The sequence below is a fragment of the Sminthopsis crassicaudata genome, chromosome 5 (assembly GCF_048593235.1).
Source record: "Sminthopsis crassicaudata isolate SCR6 chromosome 5, ASM4859323v1, whole genome shotgun sequence".
NCBI lineage: Eukaryota > Metazoa > Chordata > Mammalia > Dasyuromorphia > Dasyuridae > Sminthopsis > Sminthopsis crassicaudata.
In genome coordinates, this window is record NC_133621.1 from 1,168,551 (window position 1) to 1,191,967 (window position 23,417).

Genomic DNA, 23,417 nt, shown 5'->3' on the forward strand with positions numbered 1-23,417 from the left:
CGGCTCTCCCTGCTCCCCGCTCCCCGGTCTCCCCGCCCCCCCCCCCACTCCTCGGCTCTCCCTGCTCCCCGCTCCCCGGTCTCCCCGCCCCCCCCCCACTCCCCGGCTCTCCCCGCTCCCTGCTCCCCGCTCCCCCCACTCCTCGGCTCTCCCCGCCCCCCCCCCCCCTCCCCGGCGCCCGCGAGGCCACAAGAAACACCCACAGCCGGCAATAGCAATATAAACGGGGCTTCTCAGCCTCCCCTTTTATTGTCACGGCGCAGACACGATCCCGCGGGAGGCGCTCTGGCCACGCAGCGGCGGCAGTGGCGGCGGCCCGCCCGGTCCTGCCCGGGCACTCTCAGGCATTGAGCAGCTCGTGCTCCTTGTCCGTCTTCCCCACGGCGTCCGGGTTGGACAGCGGGTCCAGGTCGGCAAAGAGGCTGAACCAGGCGGTCAGGTCTCGGGAGTTCTTCTCGGGCTCTGGGAGGGGAGGATGCCGGATGGCCGCTGCTGCCGGAGAAGGAACCCCGCCCCCAGCGGCCTCCCACCCACCGCCAGTCAGGCCCCCCCCTTCCTCCTGCTGCCCCAAGCCCTGCCCTTGTCCCGGTGCCCTCACTGCCATTAGAGGAAGGAACTGAGCTCAGGCGCCCCCCCCAGTGCCCTTCAGGAGGGGGCACTGGGTCATCCAGTCAGGGCGGGAAGGGACCGGGGTGGGGGCTCAAGCTCAGGCCCCTGCTGGGGTTGGGGGGGAGCTCAGGCCTGGATGGCCAGGGCCACCTTAAGACATCACTGGGGTCACTGAGTGGGCAGGAAGGTCAGAGGGCGCAGTCCCCGCCGCGGACTCACCTTTCACCGGGGCCAAGCTGCTGCTCTGGCTCATGGGTTTAGGGGTCCCGGCTGCCTTCCAGATGGACGGAGGGCCGCCTGGGCTCTCTCTCCAGCCTGAAATCCCACAGAGGCCCTGCGTTGGACAGGGCCGCGGGGGTCTGCCTCGCTCTGGAGCCTCCCTTTCCTCGGCCCCATCTCCCAAGGGGGAGAGGAAGAGCCAGCCGCTTCCTTGGCAGGCCGCTCCTTGATGCCTTCGAGCCACACTGGGCACTTCCTAACCCCCAGCCCCCGGTCTTGTTGGGCTCACCAGCCCCCTTTGCATTGGGAGAAACCCTCTGCCCTTCCCTGGCTTCCTCCAGCCTGACTTCCCCTCTGAGATGATCACGTTCTCCCTCTTCCCAAGGGGTTTGGGTTTCCCCCATTAAAAGAGCTCCTCGAGGGCATGGATGAGGGTCCTGTCTTTGTCTGCACCCCCAGGGCTTAGCCTGGCACAAAGTTGGTGCCAAATAAATGTCCATTGACTTGACCCCCAGCTTTTCTTGCTCTGCTTTCCCATCCCTGGCCAGCCCTCAGCTTTCCCTGCTGCCCTGTCCGGGTCCAGCCGCCTTGTCCAGCTTCTGCTGCCCTGTGTGGGCCTGGCACAGGCTTGACTTAAGAGATGCTTATTGATGAACTGATGTGGGGAGAAAACCTTGAGGAATACATTTTAAATCCACCCTCCAGAAAGCTGATTCCGATTATTGTGGCCGTGGCCATGGGGAGCAGCCTGGGGCTCATCTGTCCCCCAAAAGCAGCGGGGACACTGACCTTGGAGGGATGACTGCAAGTCATGCATATTCTTGTCCAGGAGCTGGGAAGGGAGGAAACTGGACGACGCAGGGGGCCCGGGCTCCGGCTCTCCCGGCGCGGCCGTGGCCGTGGGCTCCAGGGACTGCTGATCCCCAAAGACGGCCGTCCACTCTTTGCTGAAGTCTCCCTCGTCCAGGGACGACGCGTTGAGGATCTCGTTGAGCAGCTGCATGTCGTCCTTCTCGGTCACTTCGGACTCCGAGGCACCTGCAAAGGAGCCGACAGACACTTGTTCCTTCCCCCTCCAGCCTCGCAGCCTCTGTGCAGGCTGTATTCCATGCCTGGAAAGCGCTCCTCCCCACCCTCCTCCTGCCTCTCCTGCAGGCTCAGGCCTTCTATGGGCCAAGGGTGACTTCTTTGGCTACACAGCCCCCAGGCGCAGCCCGGGATTCTCCATCCCCAAGGAGCAGCGCTTCCCGGGAGACCCCCCTGCCCTTCTAAGGATTCTTAACTCTCCTCCCCAGCACCACCTTTTACAAAACTGTGGCTTGCATCTCCCAGGATGCACTGCAGCAGAAACAAAAGCATGGCGGCATTATAGGAAAGGGCTTGGAGAAGGTTCCCTCTCAGGCAATTGCCATGGCCCCCCTCTTTAATTTTCAGCTTCTCCCTCACTCAAATCCACCCCCTGGAAACAAAGGTGACAGAGCCCTTGAGGGGGTGGTGCTGGTCTGGGCAAGGCTATGCAGAAGCAAGCAGGCCTCAGGCCCTATTCCACCCCTAGTCCCCTGGCCTGCCCTGGGGCTGCAACAGGGGGCAGCATGGGAATGGCTGCCTGCCCATCCCCAGAAATGAGCTCGCCCAAGAGCCGCTGCAGGGATCCCGCCAAGGCGGGAGCCCCCTCATGAAGGCGCCTGCCCAGCGCACTGAGACTGTCAAGAGAGCCTCAGAGGGGCCTGCGAAGCCCCTGGAGGCTTCTCTTCCCAGGAGGACCCCCCCACTAGGCTCCGCAGGGACTGTCCTGTGTCACAGTTTTCAAGCTCTTCCTCATGATGCCGAGGCAGCCCACCGCTCACCAGGCCCGCTGCACTGGGTAAGGAGTCTCCACTGCTTCTGCCCATGGCTCCCACTGTCACCGACTGGGACCAGATGGAAAAAGGGAAACCCCCTGCCAATCATGTCCTCCCTAAGGCTCATTGCTCCTTCAGCCTGCCTTCCTGTGACGGTGCCCTTCAGCCACGCTACGTCCTCCAGATACTTGGCATGGAGACGAGTCCCCAGGTGTGTGCTGACGGGCCGAAGTCCAGCAGGACCCCCAGCTCTTCTGGTGGGATGCAGCCAAGATGGCGTCTCACACAGGGACAGCAGGCTGCCCACTGGAGCTGAACAAGACGTGCGTCCGGAGGGCAGGGGCACCTGTGCCAACTGCCTGCCCTCTTGCTGGTCCTACCCTCAGGAAGGTCATGGCGGCCTTTGGGGAGCATGAGCGGCACAAGTGCCCCCATGTAAAAAGCTGCTGAGCTGCCCTTGGGAGGCTGGCTGCGACCCTTGCACCTCTGCCCATGGACCAGGGAGGCCCATCATGTGTCCCCCTGGCACATCCAGGGAGGAGGCCAAGAGACGGCCTTTCTCTCCTGCCTGGGTATGTTGGCCCTCACTTCAGAGCCCACCTCAGGGCCCCTGGCAGAGCTGAGGGATCTGCCAGCATGCCACATAACAAGCCTATGCCAGACCCCTGGGCACTGAAGATGGCTTCGTGCCCGAGCTGAGCAGATGCGGGTCGTCATTTTAGACAGGAAGGTTCTGGTTCCCTCCGTACCCGGGGGATCACGTAGAACCAACATGAGAATCCTCAGGGATGAAACCCAACTCACCAAAGAGAGTGATGGGAAAACAAGGCCTGGGAGCAGAAGGGGCTCTGGCCGGGGCAATGCTGGGGGTGGAGAGAATTCAAGAAGTCTGTCTCTCCCTAATGCTGTCCCACTCTGTCTCTCTCTCTCACTCTCAACTTGTGTCTGTGTCTCTCTTTTTCTCTTGGTGTCTCCGTCTCTCTGTGTCTCTATGTATATCTCTGTCTCTCTCTCTTACTCCCAAATTTGTCCGTCTCTCTCTTTCTCTCTGTGTCTCTGTCTTTCTTTTTCTCTCTGGATCACCGTCACCCGAAGGATTGAGCGGGCCCCCAGAGGAGTTCTTTTTGATGTGAGGTTCTGCAAGGCCCTGAGATTTTAGCCAAGGGGCGGAGAGGGGGAAGGGCAGGCCCCGAGTGGGACATTGTAATATCTGGGAGAACTGAGGTTGCCATGGGATCCCTCTGCCTCCATACTTCTGGAGGTGGTGGCCACACAACATTAGCTGCTTGGACCAACACCAGTGACGTGAGGAGGTGGCAGCCTGGAGAGCCATTCACTCCACAGGCTGGAGCACAGGGGTCCCCAGCCCCCACTACATCCCATCAGCAGCTCAATGTGGTGCCCCAAAGGGGCAGGGTGGGTGGTGCATTGTGGCGCCCCAAAAGGGGCAGGGCGGGTGGTGCATTGTGGCGCCCCAAAAGGGGCAGGGCGGGTAGTGCATCGTGGAGCCCCAAAAGGGGCAGGGTGGGTGGTGCATTGTGGCGCCCCAAAAGGGGCAGGGCAGGTAGTGCATCGTGGCGCCCCAAAAGGGGCAGGGCGGGTAGTGCATTGTGGCGCCCCAAAAGGGGCAGGGCGGGTAGTGCATCGTGGCGCCCCAAAAGGGGCAGGGTGGAGGGTGCATCGTGGTGCCCTGAAGGGGCAGGGTGGGTGGTGCATTGTGGTGCCCCGAAGGGGCAGGGCGGATGGTGCATTGTGGTGCCCCGAAGGGGCAGGGCGGATGGTGCAAGGTGGTGCCCCGAAGGGGCAGGGCGGATGGTGCATTGTGGTGCCCCGAAGGGGCAGGGCGGATGGTGCATTGTGGTGCCCTGAAGGGGCAGGGTGGATGGTGCATTGTGGTGCCCTGAAGGGGCAGGGCGGATGGTGCATTGTGGTGCCCTGAAGGGGGAGGGCGGATGGTGCATTGTGGTGCCCTGAAGGGGCAGGGTGGATGGTGCATTGTGGTGCCCTGAAGGGGCAGGGCAGGTGGTGCATTGTGGTGCCCTGAAGGGGGAGGGCGGATGGTGCATTGTGGTGCCCCGAAGGGGCAGGGCGGATGGTGCATTGTGGTGCCCTGAAGGGGCAGGGTGGATGGTGCATTGTGGTGCCCTGAAGGGGCAGGGCGGATGGTGCATTGTGGTGCCCTGAAGGGGGAGGGCAGATGGTGCATTGTGGTGCCCTGAAGGGGCAGGGTGGATGGTGCATTGTGGTGCCCTGAAGGGGCAGGGCAGGTGGTGCATTGTGGTGCCCTGAAGGGGGAGGGCGGATGGTGCATTGTGGTGCCCTGAAGGGGCAGGGCAGATGGTGCATTGTGGTGCCCTGAAGGGGGAGGGCAGATGGTGCATTGTGGTGCCCTGAAGGGGCAGGGTGGATGGTGCATTGTGGTGCCCTGAAGGGGCAGGGCAGGTGGTGCATTGTGGTGCCCTGAAGGGGGAGGGCGGATGGTGCATTGTGGTGCCCTGAAGGGGGAGGGCGGGTGGCGCAGAGCCTCTGAGGGACCCAACCAGTGATGGCCTTAGCTTGGCAGCTGAGGCCAGAGAACTTCAGCGACTGCCCGCACCTCCATAGGGATGGCCCAGAGGCAGGAAAACCCTCCAGATGGTCCACAGTCAGGCCCCAGCACATGTTTCAGGGGCCTCTGTGGCCTCCTGGCTGATCTTTCTCAGTGTCCCACAGCAGGGCCGGGCTTGTGGACACCGAGGCCCAGAGCTGGGAGGGCAGCAGAGGCCGGGCCCCTGGGCAGGCCCTCTCTGACCTTGCCCAGCTCAGGTCACGGGCATTGACAAAGTCTCTCCCTTAAAAGGCCACTTTTTTTTTTGCCATGGCATTCACCACTGGGGCAGCGCCCGGCTCTCACCTGTGTCTGCGGGCTTCAGGTCCAGCAGCTCCTCAATGGCTCCTTAGGAGGAGGAGAAAGAGAAAACCCGTTAGCTCTGATTTCCAAGGGGCCTCTGCCCAGCCCCACAACCGGAGCCCGGCCCTTACTCACGACTGCCGGAGCACTGGACGTGGTTGCACTGTCCTTCCAGGGTGGAGAAGCTATCCTTCTCATCCTCAGCTGGAATTGGAACAAGAGAGCCGCTAAGTGCCAGGCTAGTGCCACCTGGGCACCACGGGCATGCCTGCAGCACAGCAGCCTCCTGGGGGGTGCCCGGTGCTTCATGGTGGGGGGAGCTGCAGCATGCTCGATGAGGCCAGGAGCCTCTGGGCCACGCTCATGGTCCCTCCCCTCCCAAGTGCCCAGTGCCTGTAGACACTGTGCCCAGACACTACCTTGGCCCAGAGGGTGCTGTCCTAACCAGAAAGGACACCTAAACCTCTAGGAACATGGCTTCTTTTTACAGTCATGGGTCAGCCTTGGGGGGATGCCCCACAGCGGGGTAGCTGGCAGGATCTCTTTTTGGGGCACAGCCTGGCCTCACAGGCCTTAGGAAGGGAACCCACTGGGAAGAAGGCCCCAAACCCAGGCAGGTGCAAAAATGGACCTGGCAGACACTGGACAAAACTGGCGAAAAGGTTTCGTTCTCATCTGTCAATCGAGGCAATGGCAAGGAAGCCAGCCCCGTGTTCTAGGCTCTGCCCTGGGCACCAGGTCTCAACCCAATTACAGTGACCTCTGCCCTCCTGGGGCCTGGACCTGGAGAGACCTCCTGGGTCCCTTGGGGTGGGCCAAGGTCTCGGGTGGGCCAGTACCTTCGGGGGCAGGCCCCACGGCTTGTTCTCTTGGGCTCTGCGGGCGCCTGGCGTGGCTGCTGCCCCTGCAACCCCTTCCTGTCCCTCCTGGCCACTGTCCCAGATAGGATGACCGCCCCAGGAGCACCAAGAAGGTGACAGGCGGCAGAGGAGCGGCTCTCCCAGAAGCATCACTGCGGAGGTTCCCCACGTGCAGATGCTCGGTCTCAGGGAAAGGGTGCCCTGGAGGCATCCCTGTCCTGTGCCTTCCAGGCATGGGGGGGCAGCAGCCCGAAGCAATGGCCACCCTGATCCCAGCATCCACCACCGGAAGGAAGCTCTGGAGGGCTCTGGGAGAACCGAGGCCCAAGGCCACACAGGCAAGAGCAGAAGCAGGCTTTAGACTCCTGCCCCAGCTGCAGTTGCCCCCAGAAAGGGGAGCAAAAAGGAGGGGAGAAAGCAGGGGGAGGAGGGGCCAAGAGAAGAGGGGCCACAAGCTGCTTCAGGAAGGATCGGCAGAGCACACCCCAGGGGGCTCCTGGAAGGCTTCTTGGGCTCCGAGGCCTTCTTTGTGGCTTGGCTGACCTCTGACCTCCAGAGCAGGGTCCCCCTTCCCAGGACCTCCCATTCTCCTTTGACTTTTGAAAAATCCAAGCCCGGGAGCCCTGAAAGAGAGCAGCCGTGTCTCTGAGGGGGCTAAAGGAAGGCAAAACTTACTCAGGAAAGCGGATTTCTGGTCAGGGTTCTCCACGTCCAGCGATATCAGCCTGCAAGTGAACACAAAGCCCGCCTGCTCAGCCCGCCTGCTCACCCGGGAGCATCTCCTATTAAGCACCTGCTGCATGCGCCGTCCAGCCTCGGTCCCAGAAACCATCCCTCCGCCAGGGGCGGTTCCCTCCGCCAGGGTCATAAGAGGCAAGGAAAGGCCCGCCGGGAGGACACCCCCCCCAGTAACATGGAAGAAGGCCCAGTGGAGGACAGATATCCCCCCTCCCCCCCAATACCAGGGAGGCCCCGGAGACCAGGGACTGCTTCCCAGGCTGGGGCTGAGGCTCGGCCCCCACTCACGAGTCTGGCTGCTGGGAGTCCTCGCTCTCCGAGCTTTCCTGCTGGGATTCTTCCTTCTTTTCGGCGTTTTCGATTAGCTTGTTTACAGGGTCCTGTAGGCTCTGAATCCCCATCGCGGCACAGGAAAAGGGGAAACACAGACGTCAAAGCGGCCCCGCCCAGGCGGGCTCCTCAGCACACAAGCGGGAGGCGTGGGCTCAGAGAAAATGGGGGGGCAGCTCTGCCCTGGGAGCCCCACCGCCCGGAGGGCTCAGAAAGGGGGGGAAGCCCCTCAGGGCCAAAGGAGAGTAGTGAGGCACCGGAATATCCTCTCCCCGACATGGTGAGCTGTGCCCCGGGATCGCCGGCCTCCGTTTCAAAGGCAGCAGATGGGGGTGGGGGAGGGGGCACCGGCAGTGGGAAGGGCCGGTTTCCTTCGAACTGATGGAGGGTTTACTGCTGCTTGGTTTTCGGTTTTTCCGCTCCCTCAGAGGGCCAAAAAGTCCATCCCAAAAGGAGTCCGCAATCGCGCCTCCGGCCCAAAGTGCTCAGTGAGCCCCTACTCTGTCCTAGGCACGCGGGGGGGGGGGGGTGTGAGTGAGAGTGAGAGAGAGAGAGAGAATAGACAGAGATGGGGGAGGGAGGGAAGAGACAGAGACAGAAACAGAGAGACAGAGACAGAAAGAGAGAGAGAGAGGAGAGAGAGAGAAGAGGGAGGGAGGAAGAAGGGAGGGAGACAGAGACAGAGACACACAGAGAGGGGAGGGGGAGGGAGGGGGGGGGATATGTAGCCCAGACTCCTTCCTGGCATTGGGACTATATGGGGTCCTGCCTAGTGGACATGGAAGACTCCACCGAGCGGCTCCTAAGGACGGAGCAGAGCGGGGTGACTGGGCAGCAGGAGGTGGGGAGAGCAGCCCCCACCTGAGAGCCGGCACCCAGGGACAGGGGAGAGTAGCCAGGGGTTGTAGCAGGAGCAGCCCCTCAGGGCCCCCCTCCCCAGGGCCCTGCACTATGGAAGCTGTCCAGGCAGAGGAACCCGTAGGCAGAGGAGGGCTAAAGCACCCTGCAGGCCATCCAAATGCTTCCAGATGATGTGGGGCTAAGAAGCCGCATCCTGATTCCGGGAATGGCCTCCATTTTCTGGGGCTTCTTGCGGTACCCCCAGGACCCCCTCTCTAGCCTGAGCACCCTAGCTCGATGAAGTTTGCACAAGTCCCTTTCACCTCTTTGGGCCACCTCCCCCTACTCCGTACAGTGCTACCCTGTTCCACTGACCTTCTGAACCTTGAACTCCAACCCAAGCGGGGGCTTGGTCCCCACTTGCATCTCCCTCCCACGGGCCTGGCCAACACAGAGAATCCCTGATTTAAGTAATGGGAAAAGCCCCAAAGTGAGCATTTCTTCTCAGTGAACGTTCTAGGTCAGGGCTAATAGGTTCTCTTCCATTTGGAAGTTCTCGAGCTGTGGGCAGCGTGGGGCAGGGAATCCAGCGTCAGGCTTGGGAATCCGGACTGCCCTCAGTCGTTATGAACCGCCGGACACGACACTGACTGGGGCCTGGGACTCGGGATGCTCACACCATCTCTCTCCAGGAGGGGACAGTGTTATGGCGGGAGTGGTCGCTGTGGCCCAGATGGATAGTGGGGGGGCATGTGCACTGGCTGCCCCAAGGCCGCTCAGAGTGCTGAGCTGCAGCAGGATGGCTAAGCTGAATGGGAGTGTGGGTCAGGACTCGGGGGGGGGAGGATAAAACTTCCTGGCGACCCCCGTTCTGGAATTAGGGTTCGGGCAGATGTCGGCCCCAAGCGAGAGACTGTGCAGCATTCAGCCAAAATGAGGGCCGGGGCCCCCGCATGCTTACCTTCAGCATAGTGAACTCGTAGGGCTGATAGCCTTTGAAACTCTCGTGGATGGCGGCCATGGTGTGGGAGGTTTTCTCCCAGAAGTGAAGCAAGGTGGTCTGGAAAGAGAGAGCGTGGGAATGGCCAAACCCAGGGGCTCCGGCTCCGCCCTGGCGCCAGTTTTCGAGTTTGCTGGATTTGTGCTGAGGGACCTCCCCAGCCTGGTCTGCCCTGACCCTTGGCTTGAGCCTGGCTGAGTGGATCCAGCCCACTTTGGGACAGTCCTCACGGTCAGTCTGGTGCCGCTGGGTCTCCCCCACTCCGCTTCTCCTGGCTAGCCAAGCCCCTTGTCCCGTCCCCCCGCCCCAGCGTCCCCACCTGGGGAGCTACCTGATATGTTGTGAGAATGTGGGACAGGAGGTTACATCTGCTGGCTCCAAGCAGGTCCACTTTTTGACAGACATCGTTCTTGAGCTGGTCAAAGTTGAGCTTGGCGTGGCGCACTTGGGCTTGGACCTGCAAGGTTCACAGGAGACATTCTTCCGGAACGTGACTGATACAAAAATAGTCTTTGAGGATTGTACTTGTATAACTTCTATAAAACTGCTGACCCTCTCAGGGAAAAGGAGGTGAAGGAGGAAGGAGAAAATATTAACTCAAAATTTCTTTAAAAATGAATGGTGAAGGGGCAACTGGATGGCGCTGGGGGGGGGGGGCATTGAGCACTGGCCCTGGAGGCAGGAGGACCCGAGTTCAAATCTGGTCTCAGACACTTAACACTTCCCAGCTGTGTGACCCTGGGCAAGTCACTTAACCCCAGCCTCAAAAAAAAAAAAAAAAAAAGAAGAAGAAGAAGAAGAAGAAGAAGAAGAAGAAGAAGAAGAAGAAGAAGAAGAAGAAGAAGAAGAAGAAGAAGAAGAAGAAGAAGAAGAAGAAGAAGAAGAAGAAGAAGAAGAAGAAGAAGAAGAAGAAGAAGAAGAAGAAGAAGAAGAAGAAGAAGAAGAAGAAGGAAGAAGAAGAAGAGAAGAAGAAGAAGAAGAAGAAGAAGAAGAAGAAGAAGAAGAAGAAGAAGAAGAAGAAGAAGAAGAATAATGAGGGCATAACCCCCAGTCCCCCCAATGCAAGGAGCGTGCCAGGAAGAGATACCGCCATGTCAGCCACTGTCAACACCCGCTTGCTATTTGTGCTAGAACTCTGTAGAGAAGGGAAGGTTAGCGACTTACTTCTAATTGACGGGTTGACGGGACCTTCATGTGACCTGACCTCGGAGGAAGACACGCAAGCTAACCTTCTGTAGTCTATACAAATCATTCACTCCATCCGAGTCAATTCACAATGATTAAGGACCAACTGTATACAAGGCACTGTGCTGGTTACTGAGGAGAGAGCTATGCAAATGGTTTCGATATGGCCGACAGCAAAGAAAGCTACTCCCAGCCACTCATTAAAACTGACATCCTGGAGAATTGTGAGGGTGTGGTGAGCACACAATCTGCGGGAGGCAAAGATCCAGTCCACGGCTTCTCATGCCATTCATGGATGTACAGAGCACAAGCAATAAACTAAAACTGCCTAGACACCCTAACGGATGCAAACACATTTTGACTACTTAGGGATGAGCCATGGTCATGGGATGAAATTCCTGCCAGGGGAATGACCCGGGATGGGTCACGCTCATTTATTAGACTGTGGGAGGGCTGGAAGCCAGTGTGGGAGGGTGTGCATGGAAGTCTTGTGGGAGGCTTCAGCACTTCGGAGAGCCATGGCTGACTTACATCATCCTTTGTCCATTTGGGTCAAACAACAGCCCTGGGGGGCAGGTACCACGATGGTCCCCCTTTGGCAGATGAGGGCACTGAGCTCAGCATGGCGCTGGGGCTTTGGATTCTCCTGGCTGGTGAGTAGCTGAGGAGGACTTGAACCCAGGAGTCTCTGGGTCCCACCAGCCCTACACTCTCCTGGGCTCAGCTTTCTCGCTTAACCCAAGCTCAGCAGCATCTGAGAACCTTGCCATGGATGTACGCCCTAAATGACATTCAGACCCAAGTCCGGGTGACACTCTGCAGACTTGGGTGGTCCACCACTGTAAAGTTTGCCTTAAGACCCTTCTGTCCAATGGGACAGGTTGCACACCAGCTGCTGTGGAGGCTCCCAGGGAAAGGTATCCTCAGTGCATCACCTATGAATACAGCAGACTCGGCGCTGTCCAGGGTGCTCTGGTATATGTGGTAGCTACAGTCCCTTTCAAGCTGTCAAGAGTTTCCTCTCTCAGGATGCAGAAGGTGCTGGAGAACTAGGCAGCCCGTCCTCAGCCATCTCCTCCCATGGTAGCTCCCAGTCAGCTCCTGGCACCAATGCTTTTCTCCAGGCAGATCATCTCTATGAACTACAAAGGCTGCCTGCCTCTACTCAGCCACGTTCACCTCAAGGATTCTCAGTTCTTTTTTTTCGGTTCTGTGCTCTTCTGGTTTCTGAGGTCTTGGATTTTTTTTTAAAGTAGTATTTGATTTTTCCAAATAACATGCAAAGAGAGTTTTCAACATTCACCTCTGCAAAACCTGGTGTTCCAAATTCTCCCTCCCCAGACAGCAAGGAATCCAATATAAGTTAAACATGTGCAATTCTTTTAAACGTATTTCCATTTTTAGTATGCTGAAATAAGAAAAATCAGATCAAAAGGGAAAAACCACAAGAAAAAACCAGCAAAAACAAAAAGTTGAAAAACTATGCTTTGATCCACAATCTCCATAGTTCTCTCTGCATGTGAATGACACTTTCCATCACAAATCAGTTGGAAATACTGAGAAAAGCCAAGTTCATCACAGTTGATCATCACATATTCTTGTTGTCATGTACAACTCCTGGTTCTGCTCATTTCCCTCAGCATTGGTTCCTGTAAGTCTCTCCAGAGCTCTCTGAAATCCTCCTGCTGATCGTTTCTTACAGAATAATTATTCCTCAACATTCATATACCGTCACTTATTCAGCCACTCTACAAATGATGGGCAGCCACTCAGTTTCCAGGTCCTTGCCACTAGCTGCCACAAACATTTTTGCACAGGTGAGTGTTGAGGTCTTAGATTCTTGATGAAGCTTCTGTCATTAGCTTCCTTGTGTCTTTTCAAGTTGCTGGCCTTTCATGCCTCAAACTAGGGGCTCATCATGTGTAATGACTCATATAACTTAAGTGTTGAGAAACCTTGAATCCAATTTTATCGGTTACAAATACTCAATCTAGCTCTTCTCAGATATACAGTGATCCAAGTCAATTCCAATAGACTTGGGATGGAAAATGTTATCGGCATCCACATAAATAACTATGGAAACTAACTGTAGATGGAAGCATACTATTTTCATCTCTTTTCCTTCTTTCTTGTGGTTTTCCCCTTTTGATTTTTTTTTGGCAACATGACCAATATGGAAATGTTTTAAAATGATTGTACAATTATAATCTCTATCATATTGCTTGCTGTCTTGAAGGGGAAAGGAAAGGAGGGAGGAAAAATACTGGAACTGAAAATCTTACAAAAGTGGATGTTCAAAGCTATTTTGACATGTAATTGAAAAAAAATGAAATACTATTAAGTGGAAGAAATACTTTTTCTTTCATTCCATTTCTCTTAGAGCTATTGCTTCTCAAGCTTCCTGATTTTGTGTGTGTGTGTGTGTGTGTGTGTGTGTGTGTGTGCGCACGCTTATACACATATTTTGTCTCTTGCTAAGTAGACAAAATATTCACATAAAAAGAGTTATTTTACAACCTTATTATCTGGCATTCCTCTCATCAATTTGTTTCTGCAAGGCAACTGGTTAATGGTCATGGTACTGGCTTCTCCAAGTTCTCTGGAGGATGCCATGGTTGTACCTTCATTGCCCTTCATGCTGAGCAGGTCCAGGGACCACGTGCCCCAGGAAGTGACATTTCTCACAGCCTTTGGATGCTACACAAAATGAGCCCCTTAGTCGTCATTCTGAGGAGATCTGCTGAGCCGTCTATCTATGTTTGCAGCAACTTCTCTGTGTCATCTAATTTCATTTATAGCAGGAGTGGCAAGGGCTACTCCCCATCAGCAGGTGTTCCTCCTGATCCTGGTGCTTGAAACTCTACTTCTGAAGGGGCCAAAATCTCTCTACTTTGCTTTCTCTTCAAATACTTAGGTTGCCATGGTATCAAATCAGAACTGGGAGAGAAACAAACACTCCCTTTGAGAAGGAAAACATCCAGTCACTTGACACTCTGGTCATGAAAACAGCCATCTGAAAGAACACGATTACCTTCCAAACCAACACACCAAACTCCACCTCCCCAAGCCCCCACCATTACGTTCCTAGACCACTGTTCATTTGAAAAGCATGGCTGGTTTTTGCAAACAGGCCAATGGGAAGGAGCTCAGGCAAGGAAGCACCAGGGGAGAAGTAGGGGGTGAGGAGAGGGACCAAATGAAGGCAATCATGGGAAGATGTCACCCTTTATCAATAAAGAGAATTGCCTAAAATCTCCCTGGGGTTTAAAGAGAATTTATTTCAAAGAGCTCAGAGAAATTATGAAGACCCCATGAACAGAGTCTAAAGAAGAAATTTGCTTTGCAGGGTTTGGGAGCCCCCTGCCAAGGACAAACTTGCTATTAACAATTGCAAGGAGAAGGAAAGGGAGCAAGGAAATGAAAGAATGGGAAGCTCCTTTGAGTGAGCTGCTGAGGACCTTGAAGACCATCTAATCCTCCTTCTTCCCGGCCCTCTAGCATGCCCCAGGAGGAGCTTCCCCAGAGCCCTCCAAGGGGGATGCCCGCTCTTCCTGAGGCAGCCCACGTGGATGTCCACTTCTGGACAGAAGCTCTTCTTGACCTCCAGCCCAAACTGGCTTCCTTCCGCTGCTCCTGGTTGTCCTGCTCTTCCCTCCTCAGGTAAGTGCTCCATACTTCAGAATGGGTCATAGAGCTTGTGTGTGAAGGGGCCTTGGAAGTCACCCTGTTCAGCCCCCTCTTATAAAGGAAACTGTTGGCTAAGTGGGCTGGCCAGGACCCTCCGCCTGCACTGCCCATGCTGCTTCCCCATACTGGGCTGCCTCAGTGAATCTGGAAGGGAAGGGGGCACAAGACCTGACTTCCCTGCAGACAGTGATTAAGGGATTTTGAGGAAAAAGGATATGGTCAGGAATTTGCCTCTTTGTACAAGGTCAGGCTGTGAGGGGCCAAGAGTAGGCCCTTTCAGCTGTGTTCCAGAAGGCTCAAAGTACTCAGGACCCAATGGTCCGAGACCTCAGCTTTCTTTGAATTTTCCTCAGGGCTTGTGTTTTCTGACAGAGAAGAGCTGGCTCTAGTTTGTTTGTTTGCACTTTTAGGAACACCTCACTTTAGGGGACCTGGGGTAGATAATCTGATTTCCCTCCATTTCCAACTCTAGGATCCTGCTCATTTGTCTTCCTTGTAAGTAGCCTTTTTGTTTTTGCAAATGCTCAGCCAAAGCACCCCAGGCTGGCTGGCTGGTCCTAGAGAGTTCAGAGCCCCCCATGGCATTTCCACTGATATTGTAATTTCCATTTGGGACAAATGAACACCGTCAGCAGAGCACTGTCTCTTCTCGAAGCAGGAGCAGGATCCAGGCTCTTCACAGGGCAGAACTGAACCAACAGCCATGGATTCAGTCGAGAATGGTCACACCCCTCCATCCACAGGTGAAGCACTTCGCTATGGGGGGGGGGTGGCCAATTCTCATGTTTGGGAATCCCTGAACAGCTCCCGTCACATCGGACAGAACTTCAGAACTCTGTGACCTTCCACCGGAGATAATGTCTAATGTGAAATATTAACAGCCTCTGAGAGCCATCCTTCACCTATCCCTTCTAGGGACAATCAAATGACCTTTTAAATGTTGAATGACTTGCCAAGGGTCACAGAAAGATGTTTCTTAATACTCCAGATGCCCAAAGGACAATCAAACTGTGCACACTCTTTGATCTAATAAGACAATAGGTCTGTATCCGAAAGAGATCACAAAAAGGGGAGAAAGGACCTGTGTGCACAATAAATATAGCAGCTCTTTTTGTGATGGCTAAGAATTGGAAACTAAGATGTGTGTGTGTGTGTGTGAGTGTATGTGAGTGTGTATGTGTGTATGTGAGTGTGTATGTGTGTGTATGTGAATGTGTGTGTATGTGAGTGTGTATGTGAGTGTGTGTGTGTATGTGAGTGTGTGATGTGTGTGAGTCAGTGTGTGTGTCTGTGTATGTGTGTGTGTATGAGTGTGTGTTAGTCTGAGTGTGTGATGTGTGTGTGTATGTATGTGTGAGTGTGTATGTGTGTGTTAGTCTGTGTGAGTGTGTGATGTGAGTCTTGTGTATGTGTGTGTGTCTGTGTGTCTGTGAGTGTGTGTGTGTATGTGTGTGTGTATGTGAGTGTGCAATTGTGAGTGTGCAATTCTTTTAAACATATTTCCATATTTGTCATAGAAAACTATCTTTCCGTTCCAAATACATGTAATTGGAAAACATATGAAGTAAAAATACCGCAGGGAGGCAGCTATTTGATGCAGTGGATAGTGCGCTGGACTTGGGGTCTTGGGAGACCTGAGTAAGCTCTACCTCTGACTTGTAATTGGGCGATTCTGAGAGTCAGTTGATAGAGTGCCATCCACTGCTACTGCCCATGCTGGTCCTGTGAGTGTGCCTGCCCATGGCTTGGAGGCAGCCTGACCCTGGGAGCTTCCTGGGGGGGGGGAAGAAGCCATGCTCTGGAGCTTACTCTTCTACTCCAGAGCTCACTTGATCTTTGGGGAGTTCCTCCTGTCCCAGGCACCTGAGACTTTGGGTTGCTGCTGAGGGCCGTAACCATAGGCTGGTGGCCCCAGCACCAGTCCTGGCCTTTCTCTCTAGTCACTCCCTAATGTCTGTGTGGAGCCGCCCCAGGAGCCCCAGGATATCCCTGCTGTTGAAGGTTTCCCCTCATTTTAGGCAGCTTCCTCTTCTCAGGACTCTGGATGGGGGTTTTGGAAAAACACAGGCATGATGTCGATGGGAGGGACACAGCGGACCCTCACTGATGCCGAAAGTAGCACCTTCTGATCGGTCAAGAAGCTTGTCTGAAGGAGGGCTCGGCCACAGGCAGCCCTACAGAGTGAAATGAGCCTCGTGTATGGTGGCGTCTCCATTTCGGGGCTCTCAGAAGCCGGGCGAGTTGGGGAGGCCCAGCCACAGAATGGGAGATTGGAGAGCTCGAATCCAGCTCAAGCCATCAAAGAGACCTCCCCCGCCCCCTCATTCTGCCTCACAGATGGTCCTCTAGCTGGGAGAAGTTCTAGGAGGGGCCCCAGCCCTCCCCCTATGGAACAGGCTTCATTCTTAGAAATTTTCCTGACACTGAGTTCAAAATGGTCTTCAACTCCCCCTCCCTGGTTCTGCTGGGATAAAGCTGTGGGGTTCTGGAGGATAGGGAGCAATGACTGAAGCTCCCCCAGGGACGATGACTTAGAAATAAGCTGGGGAGGGGGGGCTAATCCAAGGAGGAGGGGGCAAATGGACTCCCTAGGAAAGCAATCAATCAACATTTATTAAGTGCCCACTATGTGCCAGGCACTGTGCAAGTGCTGGAGATAAAAAAAGAGGCAGAAGCAAGCCCTGCCCTCAAGGAATAAGTAATTACAACCACAACTGGTCCAAGGATAAATCATCCACCAACTTGGATTTTCTCTCTTCCCCCCTCCCCCAAATCAGCAAGCTGTGTCCTGAAAGTGGCCATAATGTGTTCATGTGATGGAAGCAGTTCTGGAGCCATGTGTCTCTCAACCCAACTTTCCTAAGTCATCGAGTCTCTGAGTTGGAAGGAACCTTCATGGCCATCCCTGCCCACCTCTGACCTGACCCAAGGTTCTCCTGAACAGCACCTCCAGTCAGGGTCGTGCAGCTGCCACAACCCCTCCAGTGAGGGTCATCCAGCAGCCACAACATGCCCTCATCGGGTCATCCAGCAGCCATTGAAGGATCATCCATCCAGCTGCCACAACACCCCCGGTGGGGGTCATCTGGCAGCCATTGAGGGGTCATCCATCCAGCTGCCACAATACACCTAGTAGGGGTCATTCAGATGCTATTGAGGGGTCATCCATCCAGCTGCCGCAACCTCTCCAGTGAGAGTCATCCAGCAGTCACCGAGGGGTCATCCATCTAGCTGCGACAACACATCTAGTGGGGGTCATCCAGCAGCTGGGGGGGTCCTCCATCCAGCTGCCACAACAAACCCAATGGGGGTCATCCAGCAGCCACTGAGGGTCATCCATCCAGCTGACACATCATGCTCAGTGATGGTCATCCGGATGCCACAGGGAGGGGGTCCTCCATCTAGCTGCCACTGAGGGGTCCTCCATCCAGCTGCCACAACATCCCCATTGAGGGGTCATCCAGCTGCCACTGAGGGGTCCTCCATCCAGCTGCCACAACATCCCCATTGAGGGGTCATCCAGCTGCCACTGAGGGGTCCTCCATCCAGCTGCCACAACATCCCCATTGAGGGGTCATCCGGCTGCCACTGAGGGGTCACCCATCCAGCTGCCACAACATCCCCATTGAGGGGTCCTCCAGCAGCCACTGAGGGGTCCTCCATCCAGCTGCCACAACAAACCCAGTGGGGGTCATCCGGCTGCCACAACCTGCCCCTGCGGGTCGTCCGGCTGCCACGTGGAGATCTCCATGCGGAAGGCTCATTCCCCCTTGGGTGTCCAATGCTCTTGACCTCTGAGTTAATTCTCCCTCTCTGAGACTTATCTCCTCTTTTTCTGGTTCTGTCCTCTGAGACCAAGAAGAAAACCCTAATCCTCCTTCCGCGTGTTCTTGTTGTTCCGTTGTGTCCAACTCCTCGGGACCCCACTCGGGGTTTTCTTGGTAAACTGAAGGCGTTTACCATTTTCTTCTCCAGTTCATTTTACAGATGAGGAAGCCGAGGCGGAGGGCCGAGTGGCTTGGCCGGGGTGCCTGCGGCGGCTCCCTCCCCGCGCCCGCCACGTGCGGGTGGCCCGAACTTCTTTCTTCAGTTAACCGTTCCCGCTCCCTTTGGCCGGCTCAGACATCTTGGCTGTCGGACATGCACCGGTTGTGAGTAAAACCGCGTGAATGACATTTACACCCAACGGTCCCCAGGGCTAACGGCCGGAAGTGCGCTGAGCGGGAGGGCCGACCTCCCCCAACGAGTCTCGGTCTGCGCCTGCAGACAGCGGGCCCTCCTCCCCCTCCTCCTGCCCCTTGGGTTTCACAGGAAGCGCTCTATTTTCCCTCCAGCTCGTTGAATTTAGTTCTGCAAACTCCTGACCCAGGAGACGGGGCGTCCCCTCCCCCCTGAGACCCCTGCCCAAAGTCTGAGCAGAGAGGTGGGCTTCTTGTGGCTCCGGGTTCGAGAAGTGGGAGAAGATCCGCGCTTCCGACCTCTTCAGTCCGTAGTGGAGGAGAAAGGCCCGGAGAGGGGCCGCCCGGCCGGCTCGCCCAGGGAGCCTCCCCTGGATGATGGGGGGCGGTCCCCAAGCTCTCTCCGCCCCCCTCCCCCCCCTGAGTTCCAGACCACCGGTCCTCGGAGCCAAGGTTAACGGAAAGGCAGAAAAGAAAAGCGAAGGAAGGAATCCGAGCAGCTCCGGCCGCCCCCGCTCCTCCCGACCCGGCGGCCCGGCCACGGTGCCTCGGCTTCCCCCTTGGGAGGCCCCGGAGGGTTTGACTGAATGAAGCTCCTCCCCGAGTCCGTTAGACTCCTCCTCCAGGAACGAGAAGCCGGGCCGGTCCTCAGGACCGTTAGCTTCCTGGAGGTTCGGGGCTCTGATCCCGCCCCTGAACGCGCGCTCCCCAAACCACTAACTGAGCATGCTCAGAGAGGTCACGGAGGCCGCGAGCCCAAGAACAACCCTCCAGAAAAGTCTTTCAGCAACAAGCTGGTCACGTGCTCGGGTCTCCGCCAATCCCGCGCCACCTACTCAAGATCCCAGGACGAAGACATCACCTTTGGCCGTTGGGGCGGAGGAAGTGCTGCCCCCTTGTGGTGGGCCCATCCGTTGTTGCAGCTCTGCATTCTGGGAAGCGCGGGCTAAGAGCGCACGTGCCCAGCCCCGAGGAAGAAGAGGCCTGACCGTGCCCAGCCCCGAGGAAGAAGAGGCCAGCCCGTGCCCAGCCCCGAGGAAGAAGAGGGCCACGCGCTGGCCACGAGCCTCTCCCCTCCCCCCACCGGCGGAGGCGGCGGACCCCGGGAGCAGGGCGCCCCCAGCGTCATTCATCGGACTGCCCTTTTCCTTCCTTACGGAAGAGCTCCCTACGTGAGGGGGGGAGGCGTCTGTTTGGGGACTAAAAGCCGAAAAACTTAGAAAATAACCCGAGTCGGCCCCAAAACTGGTGACCGCAGGGCTGGTCTCCCTGAACCCAAAACGGATTAAAATCGGAAGGTTCTTAATACATTTAAATCGCAAAACAAATCCCCTCCATGCCCTCCGTGCCCTCCGTGCCCACTCCCCAACACGCCGAGGGGCTGAGCCCGCAGGTTCCGCCCCCCCCAACCGCGGGGAGGCCGTGGCCGGCACCGCTCGGGCTCCTCCGTGACAGCCCACAGCAATGGGGGGGATGGAGCTTGGCGCCCCCCCAAGGCCACATTCCACTTAGCCCCAGGCCAGCTCTTCTCCACTGCGACTAACGCGGTCTTTAAAAGCCCCAGCCCCAGAAAGCGCTTTTCCCGCACCTGACGGGCTCCTAACCCCGGGCAGTCAGCCCGCCTCTTCTCCCGGAGAATGACATCGGGCCCCAGCAGGGGGCGCCACTGCGGCCCGCGATCTAAACTCCCTCAAGCCTGGGGGCGGGGCGTCCGGCTGGCCCCTCCCCCCCACCTTCCCGGGGACTTCCTACCTTCCGAAACTTCTCCATCTGCTTAAAAAGGTCCGGGTCCAGCTCCTGAGACACGTCCTTCATCCACAGCAAGGCGCCGCGGTACTCGGTCCGGTACTGCTCCATGCGGTTCACCGTCAGCCACGTGTCCGAGATGGCCCGGTACCGAAACGTCTCCACCTCCTGGTAGAGGCGGCACAGAGGGCTCCGCAGGGCCAGCCTGGGGGAGGAGGCGGACACTGAGGGGCGCCGGGATGGGGCCTCCCCGAGCTGCGACCCCCCGCCAGCGGCCTCGGAGCACGGGCCGGGTCCTGTCAGAACCTGGGGGGGCCGCGAGCACCACGGACGGAGGGGAAGATAACTTACGGCGCTGTGGCTCGTTACACCCATTTCACAGGAGAGGAGCGGAAAAATAAAGGGCCCAGAGGAGAGCTGGGGCAGATCCGGTTAAAATAAGGATACGGCCCAAGGGCCTTCCGTGCACCCGGCTCCCCCAGAGGTGCCCCTCCCCCCAGCGGCGCAGCCCTCGCCCATGTCCTGCTCTAATGGCGCCGGGGTCACGCCCTCCCCCAGTCCTCGGGCGTCCCGCTCCGCCCTCGCTCCCACAGGGCCACCCCACTTCAGAGCAAGAGCGAGCGGAGGGACCCAGGCTAGATCCGCACCCAGAGCCTTCCGCCGGACTCGGGCTCTCTCCACGGCAACATCGGACAGTCTTGCCCCCGCTTCTACCCATCCCCCCACCAGACACCACGTGCCCCCTTGGACTCATCTGCTGCTCCTGTGATTGACGGGGGAGGGGATAAAAGCAAGATCAAAGTGTGTGTATGTGTGAGTGTGTGTGTATGTGTGTGTGAATGTGAGTGTGTGTATGTGAGTGAGTGTGTGTGATGTGTGTGTGATGTGTGTGTGAATGTGAGTGTATGTATGTGTGTGAGTGAGTGTATGTGTGTGTGTGTTTGTGTGTGTGAGTGAGTGTGTGTGTATGAGTGTGTATGTGTGTGTATGTGTAGTGTGAGTGTATGTGTGTGTGAGTGTGAGTGTAATGTGTGTGTGTGTGTGTATGAGTGTGTGTGCATGTGTGTGTGAATGTGAGTGTGTGTATGTGTGAGTGTGAGTGTGTGTGAATGTGAGTGTATGTATGTGTGTGAGTGAGTGTATGTGTGTGTATGTGTGTGTGTGTGAGTGTGTGTGTATGTGAGTGTGTATTTGAGTGTGTGTGTATGTGAATGTGTGTATGTGAGTGTGTATTTGAGTGTGTGTGTATGTGAATGTGTGTGTGTATGTGAGTGTGTATGTGTGTGTATGTGTGTGTGTTTGTGTGTGTGAGTGAGTGTGAGTGTATGTGAGTGTATGTGTGTGTGTGAATGTGTGTGTATGTGTGTCTGTGTATGTGAGTGTGTGTGTATGTGAATGTGTGTGTGTGTATGTGTGTGTATGTCAGTGTGTATGTGTGTGTTTGTGTGTGTGAGTGATTGTGAGTGTGTGTGTATTTGTGTGCATGTGTGTGTATGTGAGTGTGAGTGTGTGTATGTGTGTGCATGTGTGTGTATGTGAATGTGAGTGTGTGTATGTGTGTATGTGAGTGTGTGTGTATGTCAGTGTGTGTGTGTGAGTGAGTGTGTGAATGTGAGTGTGTGTATGTCAGTGTGTATGTGTGTGTTTGTGTGTGTGAGTGTGAGTGTGTGTGTATGTGTGTGTATGTGAGTGTATGTGTGTGTGTGAATGTGTGTATGTGAATGAGTGTGTATGTGAGTGTGTATGTCTGTGTATGTATGTGAGTGTGAGTGGGTGAATGTGAATGAGTGTGTGTGTGTATGAGTGTGTGTGCATGTGTGTGAATGTGAGTGTGTATGTGTGTCTGTATGTGAGTGTGTGTATGTGTGTGAGTGTGTGTATGTGAGTGTGTGTGTATGTGTGTGAGTGTGTGTATGTGTGCGAGTGTGAGTGTGTGTATTTGTGTGCATGTGTGTGTATGTGAGTGTGAGTGTGTGTATGTGTGTATGTGTGTATGTGAGTGTGTGAAGTGTGTGTGAGTGTGTGTATGTGTGTATGTGAGTGTGTGTGTATGTCAGTGTGTGTGTGTGAATGTGAGTGTGTGTATGTCAGTGTGTATGTGTGTGTTTGTGTGTGTGAGTGAGTGTGTGTGTATGTGTGTGTATGTGAGTGTATGTGTGTGTGTGAATGTGAATGTGTGTATGTGAATGAGTGTGTATGTGAGTGTGTATGTCTGTGTATGTATGTGAGTGTGAGTGTGTGTATGTGAGTGTGAGTGGGTGAATGTGAATGAGTGTGTGTGTGTATGAGTGTGTGTGCATGTGTGTGTGAATGTGAGTGTGTGTATGTGTGAGTGTGAGTGTGTGTGAATGTGAGTGTATGTATGTGTGTGAGTGTATGTGTGTGTGTTTGTGTGTGTGAGTGAGTGTGTGTGTATGTGAGTGTGTATTTGAGTGTGTGTGTATGTGAATGTGTGTATGTGAGTGTGTGTATGTCAGTGTGTATGTGTGTGTGTGTGTGAGTGAGTTTGAGTGTGTGTGTATGTGAGTGTATGTGTGTGTGTGAATGTGAGTGTGTGTATGTGAATGAGTGTGTGTATGTGAGTGTGTATGTCTCTGTATGTGTATGTATGTGAGTGTGAGTGTGTGTATGTGAGTGTGAGTGTGTGAATGTGAATGAGTGTGTGTGTATGAGTGTGTGTGCATGTGTGTGTGAATGTGAGTGTGTATGTGTGTGTATGTGTGTCTGTATGTGAGTGTGTGTGTATGTGTGTGAGTGTGTGTATGTGAGTGTGTGTGTGTGTGAGTGTGTGCATGTGTGTGTATGTGAATGTGAGTGTATGTCAGTGTGTGTGTGAGTGTGTGTATGTGAGTGTGTATTTGAGTGTGTGTGTATGTGAATGTGTGTGTGTATGTGAGTGTGTGTATGTCAGTGTGTATGTGTGTGTGAGTGTGTGTATGTGAGTGTGTATGTGAGTGTGTATGTGATTGTGTGTGTGAGTATGATTGTGTGTGTGTGTGTGAGTGTGTGTATGTGAATGTGTGTGAGTGTGTGTATGTTAGTGTGTATGTGTGTGTGAGTGTGTGTATGTGAGTGTGTATGTGTGTATGTGATTGTGTTGTGAGTGTATGATTTTGTGTGTGTGTGAGTGTGTATGTGATGTGTGTGTGTATGTGAGTGTGTGTGTATGTGAATGTGTGTGTGTGTATATGCGTGTGAGTGTGTGTGTGTGAGTGTATGTGAGTGTGTATGTGATTGTGTGTGTGTGATTTTGTGTGTGTATGTGAGTGTGTGTATGTGAATGTGTGTGAGTGT

At 55.4% G+C, this 23,417-nt stretch overlaps 1 protein-coding gene across 6 annotated transcripts in view; it reads right to left on the reverse strand.

The window, feature by feature from the left end:
* Positions 1 to 212: 212 nt before the first annotated feature.
* Positions 213 to 23,417, reverse strand: part of ICA1 (islet cell autoantigen 1) — a 41,471-nt gene continuing 18,266 nt past the window's right edge. For 3 of the 6 annotated variants that reach the window (XM_074268532.1, XM_074268531.1, XM_074268529.1), the window contains 11 exons: positions 20,130 to 20,328; positions 9,659 to 9,784; positions 9,289 to 9,387; positions 7,446 to 7,546; positions 7,095 to 7,144; positions 5,695 to 5,763; positions 5,563 to 5,604; positions 2,676 to 2,738; positions 1,618 to 1,866; positions 829 to 924; positions 213 to 462 (listed from right to left, as the gene is read on the reverse strand). In XM_074268532.1, the coding sequence (XP_074124633.1) occupies positions 341 to 462; positions 829 to 924; positions 1,618 to 1,866; positions 2,676 to 2,738; positions 5,563 to 5,604; positions 5,695 to 5,763; positions 7,095 to 7,144; positions 7,446 to 7,546; positions 9,289 to 9,387; positions 9,659 to 9,784; positions 20,130 to 20,328 (1,216 nt within the window). In that variant the 3' untranslated portion in view covers positions 213 to 340. The remainder of the gene's footprint in view (positions 463 to 828; positions 925 to 1,617; positions 1,867 to 2,675; positions 2,739 to 5,562; positions 5,605 to 5,694; positions 5,764 to 7,094; positions 7,145 to 7,445; positions 7,547 to 9,288; positions 9,388 to 9,658; positions 9,785 to 20,129; positions 20,329 to 23,417) is intronic. The other 3 variants (XM_074268534.1, XM_074268533.1, XM_074268530.1) reach the window with 1 other exon arrangement.